The following is an 11274-nucleotide window of genomic DNA, read 5'->3' on the forward strand; positions in this document are numbered from 1 at the left end:
AAAAAAAAAAGAAAATAAAAAAAAAAGCTTCCCCACACCTGATTTGGATCCGTGTACGTAAACCACCTTAATGACTCAAAGGTGAACGGTGTGAAGCTTCATAGAGTCAAATCTATATTCGGTGAGCCGTATTTGCGTTTTAAGTGGAAGCGGTGTTTGATCAGTTCTCGGGTGACTCACGACTTGAGTGGACCTGCTGCTTGTATTCTCGCAGACGGCACACGGCTAAAAAAGTACAGCTGGGTGTGTATTGTATTGTATTGTGTTTGTGTGTTTGTCCTGTCTTTGGCCCCAGAGAGGAGCCCGAGTAATTAGTCCGATGAAGATAAACCATCATGGCAGCGAGCTGGCCCCAAACGACGGAACGCGGCATCCGAGTTGGCTCCGGGTCGGCTTTTAATTGCCGCCCCTTCCACACAAGCTCATTACGCACACTTCCTGTTCAGAACGCCTCTTTTTAGCTTTTCGCTAAAAGTTGATTGATCAACGCCGCAAATTGTTTGCCTCGCCGCGGTCGGTCTTCATATTTGTCACAGCGGTGGCTTTTCTTGTTGGGTGAGTTATTTTCCGGAATGCTCGAATGCAGGGATGCTGTGAGAATTAAGTGAGCGATCGATTCCACAGAGTGCAGCGTCGTAATCATGCTTAGAATAACAAAAGGAATTACTAGTCAATATGATAAATAAGTCAGTATTTTTTTTAAAGTTTTTTTAATTATGAATAAAAACAGTAAGGTTACAAAAAGATGTTTTGTTATAATGCAAATAAATGCAATATTTTTAATGTTAAAAGTAAGTTTTTAAAAGGCACTTTTCTAAGATTATGCCTTCTTTCTAATAAAATTTGGAAGCAAAGTATCATTTATATTCTGGTAAAACTATGACTTTTTCGTTTCTTAACGACTATTTTTGTCATGCTTGGAAAATTACAGCTGCCAACCCCATTTTTTTTTTTTAATTCTCTTACATTTCCAACTGCGTGGAAAAATTCTGATTTTTGCTTTCTATTCAAATTAGGATTTAAAAAAAAAATAATTTAAATACTTTTTTCTTGTAGATGTGAGTTTTTCTATAAAATAAATGTTTTCTTATTTTTTTTTTAAAAAAAGTGGGTTTTTAAGGAGGTAAAATAAAAAAAATCTCATGGGTTAGGGTTAAAATTTGATAAATAAAATTACAACTTTGCCCTATAAAAGCATGATTTATGATTATTATTATTTTTACTTTCGTGTAAAAATTCTGATTTAATTCCTGCGAAATTACGACAAATTGACACTTTTCCTTTCAATTTTCTCATTAAATAATTACTTTTTCCATTTAAAAAAAAAACATTTTCATGTAAAAATGACCACTTTCTTGTGAAATCAAATAAAATAAAAAAATTACAACTTTTTCTTGTCGACGTGAGTTTTTCTATAAAATAACTTTTTTCTTATAAAAAAAATTATGATTTTTGGAGGTAAAATTACATTAAGACTTTTTCTTGTAAAATTACAACTTTGCCCTATAAAATTATGAATTTGAGCCTTTTTTTCCTCATAACATCCACATCAGAAGTAAATGAAACTTTTGTGTAAAATTCCGATTCAATATCTAGTCAAATGAAACTTTTTCATGAAAAATGACGACCATTTCTTTTAAAATTGACACTTTTCCTTTTTTCTCATGAAATAACGACTTTTTCCATGTAAAATGTTTTTTGTCCTGTAAAAAAATTCTTGTTGAAAAGCTTTTTGTTCTCACAGTTTTTCAAGGTCTCCTAAAAGTTGTGTGTTCGCGTATGTGCAGGTACACGGCGGTGGTGATGCCCGTGTTGTACAACACGACGCACCGTTCTCGCAAGCGGGTGTTCGCGATGATCGCCACCGTGTGGGTGCTGGCCTTTGCCGTGTCCTGCCCGTTGCTGTTTGGCTTCAACACCACAGGTCAGCTCATCCTCGTCAACCACTACTATACCAACGACAACATGTTGACAGCACTGATATGCCAGCCAAATTTAAAAATAAAAATAAAAAATTCCATATTTGGAATATCATAAGAATGAAGTATTGTTTTTAAAGTTACGAGATAAATCGACATGAGAATAGTCTTTAGACCTAATATTCATCAAAGTAAGAGAAAAGTACATGAATTATGTAATATTGACTGTTTCTCCTCGAAGTCATATCTTTTTTTTTTCATTTCGCTTGCACATGATTATTGTTAAAAGTACAAAAATGTTTGTAATTTTGTCAATTGTGACTTGCTAGTTTTTTTCTTACACAAGCGAAACTGCAACTTTTGTATTGCTATGACTTTAAAAAAAAAAAAAAAAAGAGGAAAAAAAAGTACAATTTCTACATTTGTAAAACTTTATTTTCACAAAATAGTGAGGTTGTTTTTGTTGTGGAATTTGGAATTGCTAATATTTTCACTTTTTCTTGTAAAATTATGACTTTCTCATAAAAAAATATAAAAAATATTCTCGTAATTTTTGGACATTTATTTTTGTAAAAGCTTAACTCTGGTTTTTGTAAATTGTGACTTTCTACAACCTAAAAATTAAACGATGGCTCTTATAAAATTACAGCTTGTTTCTTAGTTTGCAAAGGTATTCGGATTTTGCTAATTTAACTTACTAAAAACACAGCTTCTTATTTTTTTGTGAAAGGAAGAGTTTCTACTTTTGTAATCGTAAAACTCAATATTTGCGAGATTAGGAATTTTCATTTAACAATATCCATTTATTTCTAGTAATATTTCATCTTTCTTGTAAAAAAAAAAAATATTTTTTCTCATCATTTTTGCAGATTTAGTTTCATAAAAGCACAACTCTGCAAAATTCCAACTTTGTACTTGTAGCATGATGGCTATGATACATTTTAAAATTATTTCTCTCAGTTTATAAATGTTTACTTGTACTTTCATAATATTTGGATTTCATTCTCATAAAATTACAAATTCTACTTTTGAAATAGTACGACTTGAATCTCGGAATTTTTCATTGTACAATTTCTATGATTATTTTTGTCATTTTCAGTTTACTGTCAGTATTATTTCCACTTCTGAAGAAACTACAAAAAGTAGGAATATCTTTTTGTTAGCCACGCTCTACAACGTAATGTTTTCCGGCTCCAAACTAAACATAAACAAAGCTGCTGCTGACAGATTGCTTAGCATTGCGCTCTTCAATAACCCCCGTTGATTATTGTCTTTATCCGTTTTGTCCAAAGCCAAACAGGACGGCTGGCTGACTGAACTGCATCCTCATTTGTCTTGTGAATGAACTTGCCCACGCAGTGTAGCATCGCCAGTCGTTATTTCCAATCCAATGACAACACACGCGCAATGGAGAGCGGCGGCCAGTGTACACAATGTAAAGAGAAACGTGGACAGAAAGCCACGGGTCATCAATCTCGCTCCGTTCCTCAATCAGCGGCAAACAATGGGCGGGAATATGATGGAGGGGGTCACGCCAGGGGTCACGCCAGGGTTCATGCCGGGTGCAGCGCTCATCATCGCCATCCACAAACAAACGCTTCCAATTAAGTCATCCGTCAGCCTTTGTAGCCAAACATAAGGCAGGAAAGAGTCGGAACTGTGTGGAAAAGTCTCAATGCTACAAGAAAAAAGTCTTGATTTTGAAGGGGGGGTCAGAATACATATTATGAGAGACAAATAAGAATGTTACGAGAATAAAGTTGGATTTTTTTTTTTGGTGTGGAAAAGTCTCAATGCTACAAGAATAAAGTCTTGATTTTTTTGTGGGGGGGGGGGGGGGGGGGGTCAGAATACATATTATGAGAGACAAATTTCAATGTTACAAGAATAAAGTTGGATTTTTTTTTGGGGAGAGAGAGAGAACTACAAGAAAAAATTTTTTTTAATGGAATATTGTGCGGAATTTTTTTTTTTACAGGAATAAAGTATTTTTTTCCCCCGACAAAATGTTTGTAATAGTACAAGACGAAAATCGGGATATTACAAGGATGACATTTTTTTTTTTTTTCAAGAAAAAACTGAATTTTTTTAGAAAAAAAGTGAAGATATAATTGAATTACATTTTCTCAAAAAAACGACATCATATGAGAAAAACGTGTGTCCTATTTGAGAAAATAGTTGCATTTTTTTCGCAAAAAAAATTATATAAGTTATGATAATTGAGTCATATTTTTTTTTCAAAGAAAATATTTTTTCTATATATATATACACTACAAGCCTGATTTTTTTTGAATTTTTTGGGAAAAAAATTAATGTTAAGAGAATGAAGTTGTACTTTAAATAAAAAATTGTAATACTATAAGATTTTTTTTTATTGTTACGCATTTTATCACATTTATTAATAGTTGTTATAGCAATATAATTAGAAACTCCCAAAAATTGATGCTAGAAAAGTTTGTAATATTGTGACAAAATCTTTTTAAAATTTTTGTTCTAAAAAAATAATGTTACAAAAATAAATTCAAATTTTTATGTGAATCTACTCATGACAAGAATAATGAATCGTGAAGTGAAAATTGCCACACTAATGTAAACGCAACATACTGGGACCAATAACCGCCACATTTTTTTCAAACGCAAAGGTGCAAACCGCATCGTTTATGATCATTTGCACATACCACAGGATGAAATACATAAGTATTCCTCACATGTAGGCGCAGCAATATCAGCCGCGGCTCACTTGCGGCGCGTAACCTGTTACGGCGTTCAAGACAGCTCGGGTAATTGCCGTTCGGACGGCGAAGGCGTTTCATCGCCGCTGCCGTGGTCATCATCATCTTTGTGTATTATTGATCCGAGGAGGAGGCAATCGTTCCCAATGATTTCGGCACATATTTAACAGAGAGAGCCGGCGAACGCGCAATCCGCTAGCACGATGTCGAAGGCAATCGCGGCCCGCGGTAATAAGCTGCGAGCCGCAGGGTAGAGTTGAGCGCGCGTGGCGAGAATATCAAGCGGGGGGCAAGTTGTGGAAGCCGAGCCCAGAACCTAATTGAGCCATTGACAACTACAGTGGGCTAACTCCATTTTTAGCCACTCCCCTTGAAAATGACAAAATGAGCCCACTCCAATTCCGAGATGCTGGTTTTGTTTCTCCAGACGACCCCCTGGTGTGCTCCATCTCCAACCCCGACTTTGTGGTGTACTCGTCGGTGGTGTCCTTCTACCTGCCCTTCGTGGTCACGCTGTTGGTCTACATCCGCATCTACGTCTTCCTCCGAATGAGGAGGAAGAGGATCACCTTCAGCCAGGCCAGCGGGAAAGTGCAGCCCGGCTCCATGCCGCTCTCTGTGGTCAGAGCTTCTTCTTGAGATTTTCCTCCGCGCGACTGCTAAATGACCAGCAAGCTTTTTTTTAATGAACCCTTTTACTGCCAAACGTTATCCAAAAAGCAACTCCTACAAGTGGCAGCCGATCTTGAGCATTTTAACTCGCGGGTGCCATATGAAAGATTGGATTCCATTCTTTCATTAGAAAAAAAAAAAGTATGTTTCTACCTTATTCCGTTCTTTAGTAATTACCATTTGAAAATAGGTCATTTGAGTGACATGAGGCAAAAAGGGAAAAAAATAAGGAAAAAACAAGCAAGATACATTTTCTTTGACACTCATGTTTTTTGTTTAGCGGCGCTCTGTGATTAGATTGAATGTGACAAACGCTTTGATCATTCACGTCATTCTTGAAAACGTTCCATTTCCAAAGATCCGCCATGTTTTCATGTAATTTGATACGCGGAAGCCCATTGAAAAGAGTTACAATGCTGCCATCTGCTGGCCATAGTTAGTGGTTGTTTTTGGGGTTTTCCAACCCCATTCACAAAGCAGCGCTGCACAAGACGTTGCACTGCCCATTGAGAAAAAATATATATCGTTGGCGGTATACAATCGTCAATTGATGTTTTTGGCGGTAAAAAAGTTAATTAACGACTTTGTTCAATTTGGGATGGAACCCCAAAAGTCCACTTACCAAACACGCCACCCTTTGTACTGTCGCTAGCAAGTTTTAGCGCCTTGAAATTTATCTGCTACATTTTGATATTTTACCGAACGGAAGCTAAAGACTTTAAATTGGCTAAATAATGAAAAAGAAGCTTTTTTATTAAAGCTGACACGGGGACGTAATTGTCAGAATTGTGGTATTGAGCGTCGTGCCACATGAATAACAATTGCGTAACGAATCAAATTCACCTTTAAATTGGACACATTCTTTCACATCCAATATAGTCACACGCACGCGCACATCGTGACCTTCGGCGATGCAAAACTTAGCGTGTAATCACGTTGACGGACAGCGACAAGCGGTACTGACATATGATTTCATTAAAATGGGAAAACAGTTATTTGGCCTCAATGGGAGGAAAAGTCATTCGAAGGAAATTGCATGCATAGCTTTAGAGAAAAAAATAAAAACAAGTCATTGCGTAATGTTTACCACGGCCGAAATAAAACATTCTCTTATTAAGTTGAACGCTCCAGTTAAATTATGAATAAACATTCAAATTAGACAATGTGTCCCAGTTACAGCCATCATTCCAGTGAAGGTTGTGATCAAGACGGGCTATTTTTAAAATGGGCTTGATCAAAGTCCACATGGGCTCATTTTACGCTCATTGACTGACACCCATGTCACTCACCAGCCAAGGCCCACCTTTTAAAAAGGTACACACACTCAAAGCCTAAGCTATTAAAGTCCACGCGAAATCTATTTTTATCTGATTACTTGATTAATCAATGAGATAATCAGTCGAATCATCCATTCTAAAAATATTCGATAGTTGCAGCCCTACTTTAAAGTGTCCAAATGATTTGTTTTGACAAGGTAAAGGTGTATGACTTAATGATCTACTTGCCTCTCTGATCCGACAGGAGACGTGTCTACAGGACGATCCAGCTAAGGACAACCACGACCTGTCACCGATAAGGATCAAAGTGGTGAGTGTTATTTCAGTGTCAAACATGGCAATTTTCATGACAAACCATCTTTTTTTCAGGTTTATGACAGTGTTCTTTTTAAGTGAGAACATTTTTTCATAACATTTAAATTTTTTACCACACAGTGTATTTATTATTTTATGAGTTTTTTAATGAGTTTTTTTTTCCTGGTAATGTCCACACTTTATTCACTTTCCCTCATTTTTCCCCATATTAAAATAATTTTGTTTCTTTGTAGTTTTTCCCCCTGTTGAAACTATGCATTCCTTCCGTTGAAATTAAGACTTTTACTTGTAATATTTAGACATTTTACTATAAATTTTTTATAGTACTTTATTTTTCATATGATTAATTTTTTTTAATGGTAAAAGTATTACTTTTTTTCTGAAAAAAAATCATGGCTTTATTCTCCTATTTTTTATTTTATTTTTGCTTGTAATATTCAGATTTTTTTATGGTAAAGTATTTGGACTTTTTCTAATAATATTCAAAAAATGTTCATGTAATATTCTGACTTTATTTCACAATTTCAATATTACGCAATATTTTTATTTGTTAAAAATATTTGTTCTCGTAAAAATATTATATTAAAAAAATAATTTTCATTATATTATGACTTTTCCCTATATTTTTGCTACATGACAAATTTATGGCAAAATCCTTACCATCCTCTTAAAATGTGAATTTGTACTTTTATACTTGAATTTATTTATTCTCATAATATATATGTATTTTTCATTAACTAAGGATAAAACAATAACGGCAATATTGTGATATTACAATATTAAAACTGCCACTATATATTTTATATATATATAAATATATATATATATATATATATATAAATATATATATATATATTTTATATATATATATATATATATATATATATATATATACACATATTTTATATATATATATATATATATATATATATATATACATATTTTATATATATATATATACATATATATATATATATATATACATATTTTATATATATATATATACATATTTTATATATATATATATATACATATTTTATATATATATATATATATACATACATATATATATATATATATATATATATATATATATATATATACATATATATATATATATATATATACATATTTTATATATTTTATATATATATATATATATACATATATATATATATATATATATATATATATATATATATATATACATATATATATATATATATATACATATTTTATATATTTTATATATATATATATATATATATATATATATATATATATATATATATATATATATATATATATATATATATATAGTGTGCACCTGCAAAATAAAACCATCATGTTACAATTGTACCCTCTGTAAACGATTTATAAAAAAAGCAAGCGATTTCTCCATGTTTATGATGTTTTGAACCCGGCAGTGCGTGGAGCCCTCGGGCCCGTCCAAATCCGACCTGCTGTCGGGGTGTCTGTGGCGCAAACGGCCCAAAACGGGGCCGGTGGAAAACTCAGCACTGCCCCCTGTGGACACGCAGAACTACTGCAGCATAAGCCACGCCTCTTGCGGCCGCACCGAGTTGGACGCCGCGCACGGCGACGTGGCGCTGGGGTCCGGGAGCAGCGCGGCAAAGGCGGCAGAGAAGAACCGGCAAACGGCGCTGTCGATGGCCGCCAGCTGCGAGTTGAAGGATGTTTCCAACGGACGCACGCACACCACGCTGCGGCGAGTCAACATCAACAATCCCAGATTCAGGAGCATGCACGCCCGCGAGAAGAAGGCCACGCAGATGCTGGCCATCGTACTTGGTGAGGAGACGCTCACATGTCGCCGCACCAACAATTTCGTCGGATATTGTACAAAAAGTTGAACTGACTTTCCTGGTACCTTTTCAGGCGTGTTCCTCATTTGCTGGCTGCCCTTCTTCGTCACGCACATCCTAAACACGCACTGCAGGACGTGCGCGGTCCCGCCGGGCCTCTACAGCGCCTTCACCTGGCTGGGCTACGTCAACAGCGCCCTCAACCCCATCATATACACCACTTTCAACGTGGAGTTCCGCAGGGCCTTCATCAAGATCCTCAGCTGCTGAGAGAGAAATGGAGAAGATAACTGCAAAAGTCACTTTTTCTTGCTCAGCGCGGACACAAGTCGGGATTTTTTTTGTACTCTGTTTTTGGAAAAAGGGCTGTGGCATGGATCAAGTTTTTGTGGACGTCTTTGTGCCAACATTGTGTTCCTTTTTTTGCACCGTGTGGACTAACTCATGTCATACAAACACACGCTTGCCCTACAGTGCATGCAGACGTGCAAAGTCATTGGAATATCAAAAGGGGAGGAGTTTCTTTTGGTTGTTTTTGTTTTTTTACAAAGTGCCGTTTATTGTCTTTGTTGGTAGCCATCTGCCAAAATTCAACTACAGGCTCTATTGTGTGTTGTAAATAAAGACGTCATTCCATACACATGCTGTGATGTGTTCACACACTAATAATGATGTGGGGAGAACCAACTACAGAGGAGGATATAACTATGGGAAATTAGATTTTTTTTCCTCTCTCTTAGCACAGGATGGTACAGATGTGTAAAAATGAGTGGCTCAGAAAGGACACAAGATAAAAAGACATGAGGAAAAAAGGGTCTTACCTCCCCTTAAAGAGTTTGTTAGCCAGCAGGCTACTTCCTGGTTCACAGTGAATACAAAGGGTGATGCCATTTTGAATCCTTGAGCAAGCAGGGCTAGGGCGGATGGTTCCATCTTGACTCAAAGAGCAAAAAAATTGAAAATAAATTACTCCCAAAACTAATCATAGGGGTTCTGTGTTTTCGTTGTTAGTTACAGCTTACTTCCTGGTTCAGAGGACACAAAGTGATAAGACCATACCATTTTGATTCTGAAGCACAGGGGAGCATTTCCTTTTAGCATTCTCGCTAACAAACTCAAGGTGAAAGGACTGTACCATTTTGGCCTCTGGTGCGGGTTGGTGTATGGTCCCATTTCAACGCAAGGTATAAAAAGAAAACAATACATTTCACCTATAAAAAAAAAAAGTCATGGGGTTCTTTTGTATTTGGATGAGTTTGTTAGCTATCAGGCTACTTCCTGGTTCACAGTGAATACAAAAGGGTGATGCCATTTTGAATCCTTGAGCAAGCAGGGCTAGGGCGGATGGTTCCATCTTGGCTCAAAGAGCAAAAAATTAGAAAATAAATTACTCCAAAAAATAATCATAGGGGTTCTGTGTTTTAGTTGTTAGTTACAGCCTACTTCCTGGTTCAGAGGACACAAAGTGATAGGACCATACCATTTTGATTCTGAAGCACAGGGGAGCATTTCCTTTTAGCATTCTCGCTAACAAACTCAAGGTGAAAGGACTGTACCATTTTGGCCTCTGGTGCGGGTTGGTGTAAGTACCCATTTCAACGCAAGGTATAAAAAGAAAACAATACATTTCACCTAAAAAAAAAAAGTCATGGGGTTCTTTTGTATTTGGATGAGTTTGTTAGCTATCAGGCTACTTCCTGGTTCACAGTGAATACAAAAGGGTGATGCCATTTTGAATCCTTGAGCAAGCAGGGCTAGGGCGGATGGTTCCATCTTGACTCAAAGAGCAAAAAATTTGAAAATAAATTACTCCCAAAACTAATCATAGGGGTTCTGTATTTTAGTTGTTAGTTACAGCTTACTTCCTGGTTCAGAGGACACAAAGTGATAGGACCATACCATTTTGATTCTGAAGCACAGGGGAGCATTTCCTTTTAGCATTCTCGCTAACAAACTCAAGGTGAAAGGACTGTACCATTTTGGCCTCTGGTGCGGGTTGGTGTATGGTCCCATTTCAACGCAAGGTATAAAAAGAAAACAATACATTTCACCTATAAAAAAAAAAAGTCATGGGGTTCTTTTGTATTTGGATGAGTTTGTTAGCTATCAGGCTACTTCCTGGTTCACAGTAAATACAAAAGGGTGATGCCATTTTGAATCCTTGAGCAGGCAGGGCTAGGGCGGATGGTTCCATCTTGACTCAAAGAGCAAAAAATTAGAAAATAAATTACTCTAAAAAATAATCATAGGGGTTCTGTGTTTTAGTTGTTAGTTACAGCCTACTTCCTGGTTCAGAGGACACAAAGTGATAGGACCATACCATTTTGATTCTGAAGCACAGGGGAGCATTTCCTTTTAGCATTCTCGCTAACAAACTCAAGGTGAAAGGACTGTACCATTTTGGCCTCTGGTGCGGGTTGGTGTATGGTCCCATTTCAACGCAAGGTATAAAACGAAAACAATACATTTCACCTAAAAAAAAAAAAGTCATGGGGTTCTTCTGTATTTGGATGAGTTTGTTAGCTGTCAGGCT

The 11274-nt window shown here is 36.0% G+C and overlaps 1 protein-coding gene and 1 long non-coding RNA gene across 2 annotated transcripts in view; one reads left to right on the plus strand and one right to left on the minus strand.

The window, feature by feature from the left end:
- The window catches only part of drd3 (dopamine receptor D3), a 17822-nt gene extending 8167 nt beyond the window's left edge, over positions 1 to 9655 (plus strand). The window contains exons 4-8 of the mRNA XM_077553959.1: positions 1788 to 1924; positions 5079 to 5272; positions 6845 to 6910; positions 8343 to 8727; positions 8815 to 9655. Of these exons, the coding sequence (XP_077410085.1) occupies positions 1788 to 1924; positions 5079 to 5272; positions 6845 to 6910; positions 8343 to 8727; positions 8815 to 9011 (979 nt within the window). The 3' untranslated portion in view covers positions 9012 to 9655. The remainder of the gene's footprint in view (positions 1 to 1787; positions 1925 to 5078; positions 5273 to 6844; positions 6911 to 8342; positions 8728 to 8814) is intronic.
- The window catches only part of LOC144040115 (uncharacterized), a 24413-nt gene extending 13390 nt beyond the window's left edge, over positions 1 to 11023 (minus strand). Inside the window, exons 1-3 of the long non-coding RNA XR_013289644.1 lie at positions 9563 to 11023; positions 8807 to 9007; positions 6829 to 6886 (exon numbers count right to left, since the gene is read on the minus strand). This is a non-coding gene — a long non-coding RNA (uncharacterized LOC144040115). The remainder of the gene's footprint in view (positions 1 to 6828; positions 6887 to 8806; positions 9008 to 9562) is intronic.
- Positions 11024 to 11274: the final 251 nt, after the last annotated feature.

This window comes from Vanacampus margaritifer, chromosome 20 (genome assembly GCF_051991255.1).
Source record: "Vanacampus margaritifer isolate UIUO_Vmar chromosome 20, RoL_Vmar_1.0, whole genome shotgun sequence".
Taxonomy (NCBI): Eukaryota; Metazoa; Chordata; class Actinopteri; order Syngnathiformes; family Syngnathidae; genus Vanacampus; species Vanacampus margaritifer.